The sequence below is a fragment of the Zingiber officinale genome, chromosome 6B (assembly GCF_018446385.1).
Source record: "Zingiber officinale cultivar Zhangliang chromosome 6B, Zo_v1.1, whole genome shotgun sequence".
Classification (NCBI taxonomy): domain Eukaryota; kingdom Viridiplantae; phylum Streptophyta; class Magnoliopsida; order Zingiberales; family Zingiberaceae; genus Zingiber; species Zingiber officinale.
Window position 1 is genome coordinate 35,023,770 of NC_055996.1, and position 22,184 is coordinate 35,045,953.

At 35.7% G+C, this 22,184-nt stretch overlaps 2 protein-coding genes across 2 annotated transcripts; both read right to left on the reverse strand.

Moving 5' to 3' along the window:
- Positions 1-6,110: 6,110 nt before the first annotated feature.
- Positions 6,111-6,810, reverse strand: LOC121990906. The gene is made up of 2 exons (XM_042544953.1): positions 6,442-6,810; positions 6,111-6,356 (listed from the first exon to the last, which is right to left on the reverse strand). The coding sequence occupies exons 1-2, from the start codon at positions 6,808-6,810 to the stop codon at positions 6,111-6,113; spliced, it is 615 nt and encodes a 204-aa protein (XP_042400887.1).
- Positions 6,811-12,083: 5,273 nt separating this feature from the next.
- On the reverse strand, positions 12,084-14,104 carry LOC121990907. The gene is made up of 2 exons (XM_042544954.1): positions 12,788-14,104; positions 12,084-12,458 (listed from the first exon to the last, which is right to left on the reverse strand). Exons 1-2 carry the CDS (start codon positions 14,102-14,104, stop codon positions 12,084-12,086), a joined length of 1,692 nt encoding a protein of 563 aa, XP_042400888.1.
- Positions 14,105-22,184: the final 8,080 nt, after the last annotated feature.

Below are 22,184 nucleotides of genomic sequence, written 5' to 3' on the forward strand. Positions count from 1 at the left end.
ATCCTCTTTTGGATCTTCCTCAACCTCTTTAGGATCCTCTTCGAACTCTTCAGGATCTTCTTCATTCATATGATGAAGTAGTTCCTCACATAATTCTGAATATGTGACGCGTCCTTCATGGTGCCCCCATACATAGTCTGCTACCACCTTCGGATGCACCGACAATGAATGCATAAAGCTCAGATCCTGTAATTATCCAGGACTGAAAACTCTTCTTGCTCGAGTTTCCAAAATAATCTATCAAGCCATCCAATGTGGTCGTCGACTCCATAAATAGGGTTATACTCAATCTCCTAAATCTATTCTCATAGCTCATTCCGTCGCACTTCACGACAAGTCAAGGTGGTAATCATCCGTGCCATGTATAAATTGAAATTAAATAAGTCAATACAAAACTAACTAACCAGTACAAAATTGGCTTAATTCACTTTATGCAGACATAGAACCAACATTATTTATCAAGAAAAATAAATCTTCTCGATTTTTAAGAGTCTAAGTCGAATGACCCATTGAACCAGTCGATTGGGAATCCAGATCCTAAGCTTGGTTATTGCCCTCGTTAGAACTAATCTAATTGGATAGGGATCTTCTGCACCTATATTTTGCTATTATTTAATCTAAGATCATTTAAGTCAATTTCAAACTTATTGATCAAACTCAGATCTATTTGATCAAATCAATGCAGACGCAGCTCAGTGCCCTTTCATAAGTATTTCTGCAACCTTATCGCGACATCCTTCTACCGTGACCCGGTTGTCAGCGCTCATTTGTTGTGACACATTAGTCGTGCACAAGATAGGAGAGTTCTGCTGTCTAGTCACCTCCGTGACTTGGCATCGTTAGTATACAATATTCAGTGATGAGAAATCGCAACTATGGTATAACTCCTAACTTTGCTCTCATACCAATGTTAGAATTATAATGGAATTGTACAAAATAATTAAACCATACCTCCTTGCAGCAAAATTCAGAGAGGAGAGAATGCTGGATGGAGGAAGCCACCACTTGCTGTCCGAAGAGTGATCACAGATATGAAATCAAAAAGCCCTTGCAAGTTCACAAACCAAATCCCTGCATTTATGGATCTTCTCCTTCTTGTTCTCATAGACACACCTTTTCCTCTTCTCCCCTTTTTTTAGTTAAATGACTTGGATGATTTTATAATGGGAATCCCCAAGGACAGTATGGTAATTTGTTCTAATTAAATGTGAGTAATATACGCATCATGGGCAGCCTCCATGATCCCACGTTTCCATTACCAACATTGTGTAAAGTCTATTTCGGAGATTGGTCCAATCATATAGCAATTATAATGGAATTATACAAAATAATTAAACCATACCTCGTTGCGGCAAAATTCAGAGAGGAGAGAATGTTGGATGGAGGAAGCCACCACTTTCTGTCCATAGAGTGATTACATGTACGAAATCAGAAAGCCCTTACAAGTTCACAAACCTAATCCCTGTGTTTATGGATGTTCTCCTTCTTGTTCTCACGGATACACCTTTCCTCTTTTTTTCCAGTTAAATGACTTGAATTCTTTTATAATGTGAATCCCCCAAGGGTAGTATGGTAATTTACCCCAATTAAATGTGGGCAATATACACATCATGGGCAGCCCCGACAATCCCACGTTTCCATTACCAATATCTCCAACTCATCCAAGTCAAGTTACTAAGGCTAATTAGCCACAAAGAATAAATAGAATTAAGTCACATAGACTATACAATAATCTAGTCACAAAGACTATCCAAGAATCAAGTCACAAAAACTATATAAGAATCATCCATTTCATACTTAAAGAAAATGGTTCGTGCGATAGCAAGCACATTGAACAATAGTCGCTAAGAAGATTGTTACACCTTACATAGTCACTCTCTGAGTGACCAATGCTAATAAAGTTGTTGCACTTTACTTAACTGCTCTTCTAAATGAATCAGAGATACTTTCATAATGGCACATAACCTCTCTCCTAGTAGTATATATTCATTATCCAGAAAATATTCAATCTCCCAGCAGCACACAACCATTATTTTGGAGATATCCATATCTTGCTATTTACCGAAAATAAATAATCTTCATTTACATCAATATAAATATCTTTAATCCTTCATAATGACTATTATGTCAAGAGCATATTCCATATTCAATATTCACAATCATTTCTATATATAACAGAAATGAGTCGATCAGTGAATAACATCAAAAGATGTAAATCTATTTAATCTTACTTTTTAGCTAGAATATATTCATTCTAATCAATTATTTTCCTAATTATGCTCTATAGACCGAATCATCTATAACCATAGGATACATACTAAAGTAAAAAATCACTGATTAAAACTTTAAGTAAATAGCTAAATAGTCACTTAGGGTAAAATTGAGATTAACTTATAATCTCAAGGGTCTCATATAGTGAAAAAGTAGAGATTCATTCTCCTACTACCCTTATTGTCGCTATAGCACATAACGTATGAATCACATGCTATGATATTTTTCTCTTTACAAAAGAGTGCATGTTTTTCTCAAAAATTAACATCGTATAGATTTTGATCTAGACACACCTAATGTTCAATCCTGAATTTAAATTTGGCATCGAACAGGTTCAGTAAATAGTGGGTTTATTTACTTTAATCATTATTAACACATAAATGATCTCACTTTTACATAATTATCAAGGTGACCTTAACTTATGAGTATGTCTCTATTCACAACTATATAAGTTATCACATAAGTAACGATCTTACCTCTATTCATACTTAACAAATAGAGATGATTATCTATATGAGTGGATCAATCTCAACCTGTCACATGCTCTCCGAGACTTTATCTAAATATAACAAAGACATTTATACTGAATAGATCATGACATTTCATATATCTAATTGTCTTTACAAAATGTTACATTTAAGAAGTTCTAAAGACTTTACATATCCTTTAAATGACTCTTTAGTCAATGACTTAGTAAAAGGATCTTCAAGCATAGCACGTGTAGGGGCATACTCAAGAATTACCTTCCTTATAGCCATAATGCCCCTCACAAAGTTATACTTAATTTCTATATGTTTGCCTTTGTTGTGATATTTGGGATCCTTCTTAAAAGCTATTGCAGCTTGACTGTCACAGTAGATAATTACTGAACTCCCATTATCCTCAGTAATCATCAGATGCTTCAAGAACCTTCTTAATCAGACTGCTTTTTGCATAGCCACCGAACATACTATATATTCACCTTTCATAGTTGACAAAACTACACAAGTCTGTTTCTTACTGTTCCATGAGATAGTGCCACCATTCAGTAAAAATGCATAACCTGATATGAATTTTCTATCATCCAGGTCCTCAACCTAATTTGCATCTGAATAGTCTTTCAGACTCATTTTTTATCCTTGAGAATAAAGATAAGATATTTGAATGTCCTTTTTACCGTCTTCATGTGTCTCGGTCTTGGGTTTAACTAGAAGCGACTGACTAAACCAACAACATAGCTGATATCGGAACGTGCACACAACATAGTGCACATCAAACTATCAATAGTATTGATATTTAATTTTTTTATTCATCTTAGCTATTTCCTCAAGAGTTGTGGGACTCATACTCTTGCTTAAAATAATACCTTTCACAATATGTGTATGTTGTAAGTACCTCGGGTAAGTTTTGATGCGATCAACCTGGTTAAGTTAGATCTTATTGTGTTTGATGTTTTGTGTTTAAGTGTGCAGGAGCTTAGGAACATAAGAAGTCAAGTGAAAGATGTAGCTAGTGAGAAGGATGACACGAGAAAGGAATCAACGGGTTTGGTGCATCCGAGGGACAAGGTTCTACGTAAGAGTACACAGGCGGACGACAAGGATGTGCGTGACGTTGGAGAGATGAGAAGCCAGAGCGGAAGCCTGCTCGAGGAAAAAGCCGGAGTTGGGTTCGAGTGAGCTCAACTTTGGAAGGTCGGAGTATTACCTAAGTGACCAGAGCGGAAGACCGAACAAAAAGTCAAATATGAAGTTGACACTTGTTCGGGCACCTCGAGATGGTTCAGGCACTGGGACCAATTTTGGAAGAGATTCCCGTTGCTATGGATCATCGCTGAGACTATGTCAGCAGAGGTCTGAGCGCCCGGAGCAAGTTCGGGAGCTCAGGAGTGGATAAAATCTTATCATGTTATAGTTGTATAGCCATTGTGTAGAGATAGAGAATGTCTCACTGGGGGCACCTGGAGAGGGTCCGGGCACCAGGACAATGCATGTCAACAAACGGCTAGTTTCGACCAGTGAGCTATAAATAATGCCCTGGTCTTCTTCATTCATAGAACACTTTTTCTGTATTCAAGTTATTTCACTCTATTCTTCAATGTCTGAGCTGTCAACGTCCTGTACAAGGCTTCTCCACCTCTGATTTGTGTTGAAGAAGGAGTCACTTACTTGAGCTTCATTTGCCTTGGATTAATAACATCCCCAGTTGTAAACTAAGTAAATCATTTGTGTCTCGTATTTATTTTATGCAATTCAGTTTTGTTTATTAAAGTGTTTTTTCTAATCTAAAGTCGAAAGTTTTAGAAATGATATACTTGTTTTTTTAGGGCAATACACCCTCCTCTTATCAGCCACACGTGACCTATAATTGGTATCAGAGCAAAGACGTTTTAAAAGGACTAACCGCTAATTGAAGCATAAGAAATGACCAGAGTTAGCATCTACCCACCAGTGTTCGAGGGGAGTCGCATTTTGGAAACGACGAATGGAGGTATATTTTAAAACTAATTCAATATTTTACTATCGATTAAATACGGTTTTGATATGCCCAAAAGCGAAGAAGAAAAAGAACTTGAGGAGCATCGATGGACTGAAAGCAGCGTAATGATTTATTGGCTAATGGTAAGGATGAGTTCCACCTTCTGAACATTCTGCCCGCTCAAGAACTTGATAGAATAGGTACTACAAGAGTGTAAAAGAACTATGGAAAAAGTTCTTGAAGCTCTATAAAGAACCAAAAGAAGCCGAATCTAACTCATCGATGACCATTGAGTCATCGTCAGAAGAATTCGAGACCGAGGAAATTGCTAGAACATAACTTATACTAGAATTAAGGTCTTTAAGGACACACATAAATGCACTTATAGTATACTTTTAGTGACACTAAAGCTATGGTGACACCACCAATGTATTGATATGCAGTGTTAGTATAAACCCTCTAGTATTCCTGACATTTGTATAATGTCATTATAAAATATTTATGCTAACTTCAAAAGTGTCTTAAATATAGGAATATAATGACAATAAAAAATGTCACGAAAACATATTTCATGGACATTTATGCATGCCTTTTTATTATGTAAATACAAACAAATATAAATGTCACCTAAACTAATTTATATTGACAATTATAAATGTTTTAAATTTTTATATAAGGACAATAAATTATGTTAGTAATGATAATTTATAAGGGTATTTTAAACTGTCATCTTATATAATCTATAACGACATTATGAAATATTAATTATAATATTTTATAAAAACATTAAATAGAAACATTTAGAATACACCACAATAAATTAATAATATTTATTCAGAACACAAAACATTCATCACATAATAGAAAAAGTTACACACCATCACAATTTAACCATCATCACAATAAGAATAGAAACGTTTTATATCCAAAATATCCAATTCATTCGCCATATCATCATATATAATTTATCCCATCATCACAAAAGTACAAATGCATTACTAATGTAAAAGTATTGAATCCAATGCTAACTAAATACTAACAAATCATTGAGTTTTAAAACTAGCAAAGTCTTATAAAATAAAAAATCAACTAATTTACTATCAACCATCTTCAACCATCATATGCAAAATCCAAGTACCTGTCACCTACAAATACAATCAATAAATTTGTATAAGTAAATTAAACAATGAAAATATAAACCTAATAAACATAATTTAAAAGATTGAAAATCATACCGAATGAGAAACATATAAAGTATTATTCTATATGCACTAATAGAAATCTTCGCATATTGTCAACTGCAAATACATTTCATATTTATTTAAAATTTTAATAAGATGATAAATATAAAAAATTAATAATATTTCACTAAAATGTTTAAATCATACCAAATGATAAGGCCAAGCTATCAGTCCTCCAAGTGTATCCTCAAACTTTTGTAAAAGATCATAAGGTCTAATTAAATTTTCTTCGGGTTCTAGGACAACTAGTACTTGTACTTCACACCAATTTGGTCCTAGTTTTTGTCTCCCTACTATATTATTTGGATCATCCATGTCGAGGAGCACTCCTTTTGCCACAGTTTTTGTTGAATCAAATAAACTTTTGATCAAGACAGAACTTCCAATCTACATGAAAGTGAAAGATATAGCAATAATTTTTCAAGATGTGTAGAATATATAATAAAATAGAAATTTTTAAAAAAAATCTTACCCATAAGGTTGGGCGAGATGGAATAGAACCTTGTGGATTGCTACTCGATGAAGTGTGTTGACTATTATTACAATTTGAAAGAGGATTTATGCTTGATTGTTCAGAAATCTTTGTTTTTACCATTGTAATATGTTGGCCTTGCTTTTTGATTTGTTCATTCATCTGTTCTAACTTTGCATTCTGTTCCATAACTAGTCGATTGCATGTGCCACGACTAGGAACTAGTCCCCATAAATCAGATGGGCTAATTCCATCACCAAGCATACGTACTCGACCAGGTCTATCTGGTCCCATGATTTGAGCAAATATATCATTAGGGCTCACTTGATCATTGTAATCTTCAAGAAGTTGATTTTCTAGTTCATTCATTGCAGCCTTCAAGACATGTTAAGATTTAGTTAATACATAATGATAATTAAAAAATACTTTAAAATAAAATAAATGAAGAGTATAAAGCATCTTACCAATCTTTCTTTTACAATATTACTTGAGGGAGTTCCATTAGCATGAGTAAAACATGCATGAAATAATTCAACTCATGTTGGAGGATGTCCCTTTTCTTTTTCCTGAAATATATTTGGTTACTAATTTCTATAATCAAATGCACATAAAATTATAATATGATAAAAAGATCTACCAATGTTTGTTGCACTTGAGAAAAAGATGTCCTTCCCGTGGTTTGATTCATTATCCTTTGCTTTCTTGCATTTTTATTCTTTTCACTTCTTTCCTAATATATTAAATTACACATAATACATAAAATAAAAGTCTACTAACATTATATTCTAAATAAATAAAATACATACCTTTGATTTTTCTGTGTTCCAAAAAGCACCTAGTCTCATATATTGTTCTACTTGAGCTCTTTCATCTCTTTGTTGTAAAAGAATTTGAATTGATAACTCAGGATCATAGTACTTTCTTTTTAGTTTAGACTTTCAATTTCTCCATTGTTTTGCTATTGAGCATAATGTCCAATTTTTCGTCCCTAAAAGAAGGTCATACTTATCCTGTAAAAAAAATATATAGACAAATTATTATTGCATAAATTAAAATTTTTAAATACAAAAATTATACAAAGTAATTCAGTTACCTTTATAACATTTAACATGTCTTTCTTTTTGTCCATTGACATTTTATGTCAATCTTCTATATCAATTGGACAATACTTACCATTCCTTGCTAAAGAACCCAAGAAATCAGTAAATTTATTTTTTTTGGTTCCTATAGGACGTCCCATATCATCACATAGAATTTTAATGTGTGGTAGTGTACTTGGTCGACCCTAAATTTCTTTGAGAAATGTAGGACCTCTTTTTTTCCTCTTAACATTATGTTCATTTTCACTAGCTGTACAAAAAAAAGTTATAATACGACTTTAAAATAATGATTCAATTAAATTATTGCATTATTCATATATGTTACCTTCATTATATTCCTGGTTCATATCATCATTCTGATCTAGAACTGAAGACATGTTTTCAACAAGTGGGACATTACCTTGCACATCAACATGTAGTTGATTTGAAACTACATCTCTTTGGTTATTCAAGGTACCTTCTATGTTTTGACCATCTGTAAAAGTATTGATTTCATTAAAAAAAAAAGATAAATATGAATAAACACAATCAGTTATTAAATTTGTCATGCATAAAAAGAGATATTATCTTGTTCATGATCTGTGTGATTTTTACTTATACTTGGCGGTTGCATATCTAACTTAGCTTGAAGTTTAAAACGAGATTTCCTCCTAGTTCGACGCTTAGGAGTCATTCCTATAACAAATAATAATTATTAATAGATTATAAATAATAAAAGGTCAATAGTTAAAAATGGAAAGGAAATACATATCAACACATATCATCCAAACATATATAGTAAGAATAAGCATGTAGTTAAATAGGTAATCAGTTTATAGCAATTCCAATGAAATGAATCATCATTTTTACTATGATATTTATTCCACATTGAAGATGGCTACCGGTGGAGGAAGTATGGGCAGAAGACAGTCAAGAACAACACTTATCCGAGGTAATCGAGATGGTGACGCTGCATAACATTATGTTGCAGCATGATGGTGTCGCTGCAGCGTGATGTTAACTGCAGCGTGATGGTGCTGCTGCATTAATATGAATAAATATGAACCATGGAAGTTCATATACTAAGCATAACATTAGTAAATACTATTAAGTTCATATAAATAGTGTTGGATCGAGACGCGCTAGAGGGGGGTGAATAGCGCTCGCGGCTATTTCATTCGATTATCATAATCGTAAAAACTCGTTCAGAAATAACGCAGCGGAAAGTAAATAAAAAGGAAAGCAAACACACACAGAAGGACACGGAGAATTTACTTTGTTCGGAGCCTGTAGCGACTCCTACTCGAAGGCTAGCGATCCTTGATCGCTTACTGTGGGCAACAACTATAGGCTCGAATAGATTTACAAGTTTAAGTACAAGAAGCAAAATAAAGAACGTAAATAAACTTTTATACCGATAACTAAACTGCTAAATTGAAGCTCTAGGTCGTCGGTGTCGAGTTACAGCACTTCGGAATGAGTTCGTTAGCCGTTGAATGCAGAAGAATCACTTGAAAGTTGTTATCTCTCACTGCTGCTCGAAGTCCCCTTATAAAGGGCATCCAAGGCGCCTTGACAGCCTCCGAAGGCGCCTCCACAGCTCCGAGTCCACCGTGCTGATGAGCGCTGACCATTCTGCGCTTATCGCCTTGAAGGCGCCTTTATCCATCTTTAAGGCGCCTCCAATGGAGCATCCAAGGCGCCTTTGTGCACCATGAAGGCGCCTCCAGTGGTTCTGCGCAGCCTTGTCACCTTAGCACCCGAGGCGCCTCCAATCTCCATGGAGGCGCCTCGGACACTATTCATCCGAGGCTATTCTTCGCACTTTGGTCCTTGCAAGATACATTAATCCCAAATATACCCTGCAGCACAAAGTTAGCACATAAAACATAATAAATATGATAATGAGTAATTACAATCTCTAGACTGTCCGGGTCTGATTTTAGATTTCCTACCGGAAACCCTAGGTCGACCCGACGCCTACTGTTCCCTCTACAGGGAACGCGTCCTCACCTACTCCACTTAGGAGATTTACCTGTTGCCAATCCGGTCCTCCAAATCGACTGGACTTTCCGCTTAGGGTTACCACCCCCTAGGACCTAGTGTTACCACCCCCTAGGGTTTTTCTCCACCTAGGGTTACCACCCCCTAGGACCTAAGGTTGCCGCCCCTTAGGGTTTTCCTCCACCTAGGGTTACCACCCCCTAAGATCTAAAGTTGCCGCCCCTTAGGGTTTTCCTCCACCTAGGGTTACCACCCCCTAGGGTTTTCCCTTTACCTAGGGTTACCACCCCCTAGGACCTAAGGTTACCCCCCCTTAGGATTTTCACCTTGCCTAACCGCAGCTAGGACTTTTGCCTAAGCATCACTTAGGACTTTCCTGTAAGCTCCATGAACCTTGTTAGATAACACACCACAACTTGACTTTGAGCCCTTTGCCATAATCAAAACTCAGGTTCGATCATCTGGTGTTCACTGCACCAACAAATAGTACTACAGCGTGATGTTAAATTATACTAAGCATAGCATTAACAACAATAGTACAACAGCATCCATGGAAGATAAATATGAAGGATGGTATACCAAACATAGCAGTAACAACAATAGGACAGCAACATCCTCACTATGGATGTTATGCAACAATAGCCTCTACTTTTTAACAAGTGGAACATTACCTTGCACATCAACATGTAGTTGATTTGAAACTACATCTCTTTGGTTATTCAAGGTACCTTCTATGTTTTGACCTTCTGTAAAAGTATTGATTTCATTAAAAAAAAGATAAATATGAATAAACACAATCAGTTATTAAATTTGTCATGCATAAAAATAGATATTACCTTGTTCATGATCTGTGTGATTTTTTACTTATACTTGGTGACTTTTTCTTAGTTCGGCGCTTAGGAACCATTCCTACTATAAATAAAAGTTAGTAACAGATTTTAAATTATAAAAAATCAATAGTTAAAAATGAAGAGAAAATACATATCACCATATATCATCCAAACATATATAGTAAGAATCTATTCTATTGTTTTTACAATGATAAAATCTCTTCATAAATCAGTATCAATTTCCACTCTTGCAACATCATCACGAACCCAGACTACTTCTTCATGTTCATTGCAATCTTCTGAATTACAAATATAACTTTGAAGATATGTATCAACATCTGCCATAGGCTGCATATTATACTTCGCTCGTGCATCAGTCGTGATAATGACATGCCAATCACAATCATTTGGATCTTCCACATAAAATATTTACATAGCTTGAGATGCTAAAATATAAGGCTCATTATGATGCCTAACATCTTTAAAATTGGCCAACATAAAATCATCTTCATCCAATTTTAGTCATTTGCCTTTGGAGACCCACTCGCATTCAAATAAAGCAACTTTTCGACCTCCCCCATAATCTAACTCAATCACATTTTGCAAAATCCCATAATAATCAAGTTCGCTTAATACTGGATTGTGATATTTTATACTTGAATAACTTGAAGTAGTTGCCCTAACAGTCACACCACAATTTTGAGTTTTCCTCTTACGTTCCACTTCTTTTGTATGAAACCTAAATCCATTTGAAACGAATTTATGATATTGTATCCCAATGATATTTGGGCCTCTAGCAAGTGATCTCAAATCATTTGAAACATGATCATCTTCTGGAAGATCTGTATCTTCAATCTATCATAAAAGAAGGACTTACTCATTTATATTTGAAAAAAATAATATATATTTTTAATAACTATTACAACACAACTTACATGATTAGCAAACCATGAGGCAAAATTTTCACTATGTATACGTTCAATTTGGTGTAGTGGAAGACGAGAATGACTAAGTTGCACAATTCCACGATGTTCACTGCAAATTAGTAATATTAATTTCATAAATAATGATGACTAAATAGTTATATATTTAAACAGCATGAATTATATAAAACCATACTCTATATAAGATTGTAAGCGATGACAATTGAATAACACATATTGATGTGCATTCTTTAATATCTCAATATCAAACTTAGTAGCAATGACCTTTCCAAGTGCATAGCCAGATGTGTTAAACACATCTAATATAAATGTTGAGTCAATATTTGCATTATCATTTCTTGATGATTGATTAAATCTTGTCTCTACATAATCTGCTAAATATAAAGAGCAGAATGTCAAACATTCCTCAGCCAAATAGCCCTCAGCAATAGATCCTTCTGGCCTATTTCTATTTCGGACATAGGACTTCAATGTCCCTAGGTACCTTATGTCAAAAACACAGCAATTAGTATTATTTAACAAATAATATATTACAAATATAATAACATTAAAAAGATGTATATATTACCTTTCAATTGGATACATCCAACGATAGTGAACTGGCCCAGCAAGTTGTACTTCAGTAGCCAAATGAATAGTTAGATGAACCATTATGTCAAAAAATGAGGGAGGAAAAATCTTTTCCAACTCACAAAGGATCACTGCAATATCTCTCCTCAGACGAGTCATATCCATAGGAGAAATTACTTTACTACATAACTCTCAAAAATATCTACTTAATCTAATCAACGAAACTCGAACTGACTTAGATAAGCTAAGGTTCTACGTAGTGCTACTGGCAACAATTGCTGCATCAAAATATGATTGTCATGACTTTTTAGACCAATTATTTTTGGCGGTTTCATTTGAACACATCGTGATATGTTAGATGCATAGCCATCTAGAACTTTAATTTGCTTTAAAACCTTGCAAAACATATTCTTCTCTTTTTTCTCCATTGAAAAAGATGCTGGAGGTAAATAAACTTTCTTTGGTCCTTTCTCAATAGGATGAAGTGCTGTTCTTATCCCCATTTCTTGCAAATCAAGTCGTGATTTAAGATTATCTTTTGTTTTTCCTTCCATATTCAGCAATGCCCCACAAATATTTTCGCGCACATTCTTTTCAATATGCATAAGGTCAAGATTGTGACGTATCACATTATCTTTCCAATACGGTAAATAAAAAAAATACTCAATTTTTTCCAATTAAATGACAGTGCTGAATTATCATTAATTGTTTTCCCAAATGTAAATTTTAAAATGTTCAACTCATCCATCACCATGTCTCCTGATAGTGTGGGTGGTGGTCTTCCAAATTCTTCCGTGCCATCAAACAATTGAGCATTTTTTCGAAACACATGATCACTATTTAAAAACTTACGGTGACCCATATAGCAGTATTTTCCACCATTTTTTAACCATTGTGAATGTGTAAATTTATGACATACTGGGCATGCAAGCTGTCCTTTAGTGCTCCATCGTGATAAGGTTACATATCCAGGGAAATCACTAATAGTCCATAGTAATGCGGCATGCAATTGAAAATTTTGTTTAGTTGATGCATCATATGTTTGCACTTCTGTCTCCCACAAATCCTTTAAATATGCAATAAGAGGTTGCAAGTAGACGTCGATGTTATTTCCTAGAGCAAATGGGCCGGGTATCAATAATGATAACATAAAGTATGGTTGCTTCATACACATCCATGGTGGAAGATTATATGGCATTAAAATGACCGGCCATGTACTATGTGCCACACTCATATTTTTGAATGGATTAAATTCATCTGATGCTAAACCAAGCCTTATGTTCCTAGGATCCTTTGCAAATTTTGAGTGTTTATGATCAAATGTTTGCCAAGCCGGAGAGTCAGCTGGATGTCGCATGTAACCATCCTTTGTGCGAGATTCAGAATGCCATCTCATATGGGATGTTGTTTTGGATGACATGAACAACCGTTGTAATCTAGGCTTTATTGGAAAATACCATAAAACCTTACGTGAAATTTTTCTCTTTTCACCGGTAGAATCACTTTCGGATGTTTCCCATCTGAGCTCACTACATGTTTCACATTGAATTCTTTCTTTATCCAATCTCCAGTACAAAGAGCAATCATTAGGACAAGCATCAATCTTTTCATGACCAAGTCCTATTTGCTTCATCAATTTCTCTGCTTCATAGTATGACTTAGGCAAATCATCCATTGTATTAGGAAATGCTTCTCTCAACAAATCTAAAAGCATATCAAAAATCTTATTATTAATTTTGCCTAGACACTTTAAGTGAAGCAAGCGAATCATGAATGCAAGTTTTGAGAATTTCTTGCATCCTGGATATAATTCTTTTTGTGAATCATCAATTAATTTATAGAATTTCTCAGCCTCTCCTGTTGGAATCTTGTTATCATTTTCAAATTCTAATGTGCTAATTATATTATCATTGTCTGAGATCCCAAATGCCTCATAAATTAAACCTTGCATATCATCTGCATAATTTTTAGATGGAACAGAAGCAGAGTTTCTAGATGTACTATATGATATCTTTCCATGAGCTACCCAATGAGTATAACCTTTGATAAATCCATCAACCGCCAAATGATCAAAGACAACCTCTCTTGAAACAAATATACCAATCTTACACCGTATACATGGACATAAAATCATTCCATTTATATTTGCATTAGAAAATACAAAATGTAAGAAACTTTGAACACCATTTCTATACTCCTCAGTTTGTCTTGGTAAAAACATCCTACTCTTATCCATAATGATCCTAAAAAAAAACTTATTAAAATTAATTTAACATTATGATATATTGTTAAATTTTAAAATGCATGTATACTAAATTTAACACTTATAAATAAAGAACTGTATCACAAATAAAATTCACAAGTTAGAGAACTCAAGATATAGAGAAATCTTTATAACACAAGGACTCAAGAGACTACAACATAACAATCTATAACATCTTATAATTTATCTCACCTAATAAAAATCAACAGTATAAAAAAATAACTCAATATGGTATCTTATTTTTATCATGTCCTAGATGCAAATTGCTAGATATCTGATGTGGAATAAAATTATTCATTTTTCTTGGCTCTTAAACACATGCATCCATGTTTGGCTGTACATAATTTGTGAAATACATAATCAAAGTTTTTAGGACAAAAGGATAAGGTATTGCATGAGAGGATCTCATTTCTACAACTCTCGAGTTGTTAAGTCAAATATAAGTGCAAGCATAGCAATTAACAATCTATACTATGGTTTCAAATCTCCTGCTCTACAAGGTGGATCGATCAATCTCATTTATGCTTCTCTTAATTCCTTTCATTCTATTTTAGGTACTTTGCTCCAATCCATTACTGTGTGCGCTGGAATTCTGATGTGTTGGAATTGTCACCGTGCTGAGTAAAGCTGCTGTCCGTGTGAAGCTGAGTTTGGAATTGCTGTCCGGTTTTGATGTGTTCTTGATATGTTGGAATTGTCACCGTGCTGGATTGCTTATAGCTGCTGTCCGTGTGATGAAGGCAAGATGGAGTTGGCCAAGTTTTTATAATGTCATCTGTTGATGAAGCTAAGCCAGTGGTGTCTTCTTAAGAATGCTGTGGTTTTTTTTTATTTTGTAATTGTGTTTGTAATTTTTTGATTACATGTCTGTGTGATGTTGGTGAGGTGTAAGTGTGAACACAAATCCGCATGTTGGAATTGTGTTTGCACGTTGGTTATTTTACTGTGATGATGGCTGGTATCTTGCATGCTCTCATGTTGCATGCAAGTGAGTGTGGAGTTTTACCTCAACTATTGAGGAATCAACTACCATGATTTTATAAGTTTTGACGATTAGGATGAGTAGAAAACTGACTTAGTAGAAGTCTCCAACTCAGCCATAATAATAAGGTAATTTCATAGAACCAATACCTCTATGTTATATTTGTAGAAAATATGTTCTAAATGCATGATAGACGAATTAATTAAATGCGATAAAAACTTACAGCGATCTCCCGCAGATCCGCAATCGGCAATGACGAAGCTCGCTATCGGAAGAGCGATCACAGGATCGGAAAGCCCTCCGCAATTCCACAAACCAAATCCCGCCGCCTTGGATGTTTTCCTTTGACTCTCGTCGCACGCTTGCGATTTCCACACCCTGAGCCTTGGACGTACCCCCTTTATATAGGGAAATCCACTAGGGGTATAATGGTCCTTTTCCATTATGAGTAGTGGGGAACATGGGCCACGTTCCCCACTATCCCCATTTCCAACATCTCCCACTCGTCCAAGGCAAGTCACTAAGACTAGTTCATTCAGGTAAGTCACAAAGACTTAATAAGTCACATAGACTATTAGAGAGTTTGGTCACATAGACCATATGAGAACATCCAATCCATACTTAGAGAAAATGGTTCGTGCGACAGCAAGCACACTGAGCGATAGTTGCTAAGAAGATTGTTACACCTTGACTTAGCCGCTCGTTGAGCAATCAATGCTAATAAAGTTGTTACACTTTGCTTAGCTGCTCAAATAAATTAGAGACACACTCTTCATGGCACATAGCCTCTTTCCTGGTGGCACATAGCCTTCATCCAGGATTCATCCAATCTTCAAATGACACACAGCCATTATCTTGAAGATATCCATGTCTTGCTATTTACCCAGATTAAATAATTTTCATTTACATCGATATGAACATCTCTAATCCCTTATAATGACCACTATGTCATGAGCATGTTCCATATCCAATATTCACATTCATTTCCGTACATAACAGAAATGGGTCGACCAGTGAATAACAACAAAAGATGTAAATATATTTAATCTTCCTTTTTAGCTAGAATCAATTCATTTTAATCAGTCGCTTTCCTAGTTATGCTCCATAGACCGAATCATCCATAGCCATAGGATACACGCTAAAGTAGCAGACACTGATCAAAACTTCAAGTAGACAGCTAAATAGTCACTAAGGCAAAAATTGAGATTAACATATAATCTCAAAGGTCTCACATAGTAGAGAAACAGGGATTCATTCTCCTACAACCTTTATTGTCGCAATAGCACATGTGGTATGAATCACATGCTACGATGTTATTCTCTTTACGAAAAAGAGTGCATGTTGTCTTCAAATTTAACATCGTACAGATTTCGATCTAGACATACCTAACGTCTAATCCTGAATTCAACATATGAATTCTAATCTGGCTTTCAACAGGTTTAGTAAATGGTGGGTTCATTTACTTCGATCATTATTTACACATAAATGATCTCATCTTGACACAATTATCAAGGCAACCTCAACTTATGAATCTGTCTCTAATTTCATAATTTCAGCTACGTAAGCTGTTTCATAAGTAACGGTCTTACCCCTATTTGTACTTAACAAACAGAGATGATTGTCCATGTGAGTGGACCAATCTCCACCTGCCAACATGCTCACCGAGATCTTACATGAATGTAACAAATACAACATATGCACTGAATAAATTATGGCAAATGGCATAATCATAACACAAAGTCTGATTGTTATTTCAATATTGTTACATTCTACGAAGTCCCAAAGACTTTACATGTTTTTTAAATGACTCTTTAGTCATTGGCTTAGTAAAAGGATCTGCAAGCATAACACGTGTAGGGACATACTCAAGAATGACTTTTCTTTTAGCCACAATATCCCTTACAAAATTATATTTAATTTCTATATGCTTGCCTTTGCTATGATATTTGGGATCCTTGGAAAAAGCTATTGCAGCTTGACTGTCACAATAGACAGTTACTGGACTCCCACTATCCTCAGCAATTTTCAGATGCTTTAGAAACCTTCTCAACCAGACTGCTTCTTGCACAGCTGCTGAACATGCCACATATTCAGCTTCCATAGTCGACAAAGCTACACAAGCTTGTTTCTTGTTGTACCAGGAGATGGCGCCACCATTCAACAAGAATGCATATCCTGATGTGGATTTTCTATCATCCAGGTCTCCAGCCCAATCTGCATCTGAATATCCTTTCAGACTCATATCTGATCCTTGAAAACAGAGACAATAATCTGTTGTCGCCTTCAGATATCTGAATATCCTTTTTACTGCCTTCCAGTGTCTCGGTCCTGGGTTTGAAGCGACTGACCAAGCCCACAACATAGCTGATATCGGGACGTGTACACAACATAGTGTACATCAAACTACCAATAGCACTGGCATATGGTTTTTTATTCATCTCAGCTATTTCCTCTGGAGTTTTAGGACACATACTCTTGCTCAACACAGTACCTTTCACAATAGGTGTATGTTCTATGTTGCAATTAGACATGCTGAAATGATGTAACATCTTATTTATATAAGACTCTTGTGACAGACCCAAAAGTCTTTTAGGACGATCTCTCATGATCTTCACCCCTAAGATGTATTCAGCTTCTCCCATATCTGTTGTATCAAATTGTGATGACAGCCACTTCTTGACTTCATTCACATATCCTATGTCATTTCCAGCTATCAGCATATCATCAACATATAATGATAAAATGACATATTTTCCTTTTTCCCTTTTCAGGAAAACACAATGATCCTCATTGATCATCTCGAAACCATAAGATAAAACGACTTCGTTAAATCTTATGTTCCATTGTCTTGACGCTTGCTTTAGCCCATATATAGACTTTCTAAGTCTACATACTTTTTGCTCTTGGCCTTCAGCAATGAAACCTTCTGGTTGAACCATATAGATTTCTTCGTCAAGATCACCATTAAGGAAAGCGGTTTTTACATCCATTTGATGTAATTCTAAGTCATAATGTGCCACAAAGGCCAAAATAACTCTTATTGATACAAATTTCACTACGGGAGAAAATGTCTCTTCAAAATCAATACCCTCCATTTGGGTATATCCTTTTGCAACTAAACGAGCTTTGTATCTGTTAATCGATCCATCTGCTTTCCTCTTTATTTTGAGAACCCATTTATTCCCAATAGCCCTTCGGCCCGGAGGAAGATCGACTAAGTCCCAAACATGATTTTGAATCATGGACTCCATCTCTTCAACCATTGCAGCTTTCCATTTTTCTCTAACTCTACATCCCAATGCATCCTCAATGGATTGAGGCTTGTCGTCGTCAATTGGAAGTGTAACCAATGCCTCATTCTCAATATCAAACCTCTTCTTAGGTTTGATCTTACGAACACTTCTTCGTAAGTTGGGCTGTTGAGAAGTCAACTCATGACTCGGCATATCACTCCCACTCGGTTGACTAGACTCAGGTATCCCTTTTGACACCTCTCTTGTTGATAATATCTCATCCTCCTCAAATAGAGGAACATTTTTATCAACATCACCTCTGATTGGGAACTCTGTTTCGAGAAAAGTTGCATCTCTCGAGTCTATTTCGGAGATAGTTCCATCTAGTTGCTCACCTATGAAAACATAACCTTTGGAGGTCTCATGATATCTTATAAAGATACATTTCTTACCTCTAGGCCCTAGTTTTCCATACTTGTGAGAACTATCATGAACATAAGCAGCTGACCCCCAAGGTCTCAGATTACTCAAATCTGGTTTTCTGCCTATCCAACGTTCATATGGGGTAGATGGAACTGACTTTGAAGGCACTTTGTTAAGTATATAGGCTGCAGTTAATAATGCATCTCCCCAATAGGAAATTGGAAAATTAGCTTGCGCCATCATAGACCTAACCATTTCAAGAAGAGTCCTATTTCTTCTTTCAGCTACCCCATTTTGCTCTGGAGTTCCAGGGATTGTCAGCTTTCTAATAATCCCTCTATCATTACATATTGTCTTGAACATATCAGACAAATACTCCCCACCACGGTCAGTGCGTAAAGCTTTAACTTTATGTTTCGTTTGATTTTCAACTTCGTTCATATAACGAATGAAGCAATCTAATGCTTCGGATTTGTGAGAAATCAAATACACATGACCGAACCTAGAGAAATCATCAATAAATGTAATGAAATAGGAAGCTCCATGTCTAGCCTTCACATTCATTGGACCACAAATATCCGAATGAATTAACTGCAATGTTGATTCAGATCTAATAGCCTTACCAAATGGTTTCCTAGTTGCTTTTCCAGCAAGACAATGCTCACATATAGACAATTGAATCTTAGCTCGAGTGCCCAATAAACCCTCTTTAGCTAATCGATTCATACGTTCTTGTCCTATGTGTCCTAATCTAGCATGCCAAACCTCATCAGTTATATCTGCATCACTAGTTAAAGCAATGTTTGAAAAACAACCATCAATAGCATAATTGACATCTGGTTCTACATCAAGAACCATAAAACCATTTGTTAAATAACCATATCCGATTGACACTGAGTCAATCTTAAGTTCAACAGATCGACTGTAAAAATTAATACAATACCCTAAATCAAGAAGACACGTAACGGAAACAAGATTCCGTCGAATTTCAGGAGCATACAGGACATCATGTAGAAATAAAACTCTACCACCACGTAGGTTGAGTTTGCAAGTGCCGACTCCTTTGACTTCAACTCTTGCATTATTTCCCACATAGATCCACTTGTTGCCAGCTGGTACCCGACGGTACTCAACAAATGTAACTCGTTCCCGAGCTACATGGTTGGTTGCTCCCGAATCTATAATCCACAAAGGATAAGAATCAGCTAACAACACTGAACTAGCAACAAAATGCTCTTGAAAAGAAGACACACTTGGATTTACCTTTTTCTGCTCAGTGCACTCCCGAGCAAAGTGGCCCTTTTTGCCACAGTTAAAACAAGTCAACTTGTTTTTAGGTTTCTTTCCAGTCTTCTTGACTATCTTCTTGATTGGGCCCTGTCCCACACCAGCAGCTTCCTTCTTCTTTCCCTTCCCTTTCTTGAACCATTTCTTTTTCTTGGATCCATATGATCCTGCAGAACCTACAGCCACATAGGCTTGTCCAGAAATCCTTGCGGATTCAACTCTCTCCGCCTCCAATTCTACATGGCGTGAGACATCAGTGAAAGTCTTGATACTCTCACTGTGAGTTAAGGTCTGCTTCATGGTTTCCCAAGAATCTGGAAGTGAACGTATAACTGCTTGAACCTGTTGTTCATCAGTCAACTCATGACCAGCAGTTTTAAGCTCCCGAATCATGTTCGACATCTCCCTGAGGTGTTGAACCATTGACACATTCGGACGCTTTTTGTAGCTGTCAAATTTAATTGTCAGCTGTCGAAGCTTGCTCAGACTTACTCCACTGTATTTTTCTTTAAGGGCAACCCAGACTTCATGAGCCGTAAGATATGACTCATATTCAAAAGCTAGGTCGTCTACCATTGAACTAATCAATATACCCTTTGCAGTGGAGTCCTTTTTCTTCCATGCCTTATAGGCATCAAGATCTCGTCTGTGTTGTGCAGTGGGACCATCTACAGGTACTTCCATAACCTGATTTACAGCCTCTAGAACTTCTTGTTCCTCAAGTACATATTGTATCTTGAGGTGCCAGATCTTGTAGTTATCCCCATTAAGTTTTTCACCTTTGTTGAGTTCAGCTATTATGTTTTTGGTTGCCATAATCTATCATAAATAAACACATTATTTAGTATTCAGTGTAAATCATATGTATGCAATTTATGATTGACTTAATATTACTTTGAGTTAGTTTACAAAATCAAGTGACAACTGTGTTTTCACTCATCATCCGTATGACCAATCAAATTAATATTAATCAATTCTATTACATACATCCCAACAAATGAACTAATCATTTATAATATCATGAATTCATTAATTAAATGAACTAATCATTTAATATATCATGTTTTTTTTAATTAAATGAACTAATCATTTAATACATCATGAACTAATCATGCATCATGTCAAGCAAACAACATAAATAAATGAACATATCATTAATATAAAATTATGCTGCAAATTGTTAACATATAACCAACTGACATGAAATGAAATGGACTAACTATTGTTCATACAAAACGACAATAAAAATAACAGAACTCTAATAAACTAGATAGGCAGCTACCACTCCCACTAGGACAGACACTAGTGCAGTGGCTAATATAATCCCTCTCAGCCTGGACTCATTTGGGGTAATTACAGGCAGGACAGCTTCAAGGCTCTCTATTGGATCCACAATTGGATCCTTTTCTGGTTCCTCCTCGATCATTTCCGGGTCCTCTTCGAACTCTTCCGGATCCTCTTCAGTCATCTGATAAAGCAGTTCCTCACATAATATAGAATATGTGACGCGTCCTTGATGACGGCCCCAAATATAGTCTGCTATCATCCTAGGATTTGTTGGCAATGAACGCATCAAAGCCCAAATCCTATAACTGTCCAGGACTGGAAACTCTTCTCGCTCAAGTTTCCAAAACAGATCATCAAGCCGTCCAATGTGTCCGTCGATTCCATAAGTAGAGTTATACTCTATCTCCTGAATCTGCTCCCTGAGCTGATTTCGTCGCACTTCGCGACGAGTCAATGTGGTAATCGTCCGTGCCATCTGAAAAATTGAAAATAAATAAGTCAGTACAAAACCGACTAACCAGTACAAAACCGGCTTATTTCAATTTATACAGGCATAGTACCAACAACATAATCAATCAAGAAAAACAAATCTTCTCGATTTTCAGGAGTTAAATCGACAATTAGAACTAATCTAATTGGTCAAACCCATCGGATCGGTTGATTAGGGATCCAGATCCTAAGCTTGGTCCATTGTCCTTAATTAGAACTAATCTAATTGGACAGGGATTTTTGTACCTATGTTCTGTTAATTTTCCTCTAAGTCCATTTCAACCAATTTCAGACTTATTGATCAAACTCAGATCCATTTGATCAAACCAATGCCCATTGGTTTAAGTCCGAC

Coding starts and splice junctions, on each gene's coding strand:
- LOC121990907 (XM_042544954.1), bottom strand. CDS start 14,104: ATGGATAAGAGTAGGATGTTTTTACCAAGACAAACTGAGGAGTATAGA. Junction 12,459..12,787: donor AAGGACAGCTTGCATGCCCA/GTATGTCATAAA, acceptor CATATTGAAAAG/AATGTGCGCGAAAATATTTG.
- LOC121990906 (XM_042544953.1), bottom strand. CDS start 6,810: ATGAATGAACTAGAAAATCAACTTCTTGAAGATTACAATGATCAAGTG. Junction 6,357..6,441: donor CATCTCGCCCAACCTTATGG/GTAAGATTTTTT, acceptor ACTTTCATGTAG/ATTGGAAGTTCTGTCTTGAT.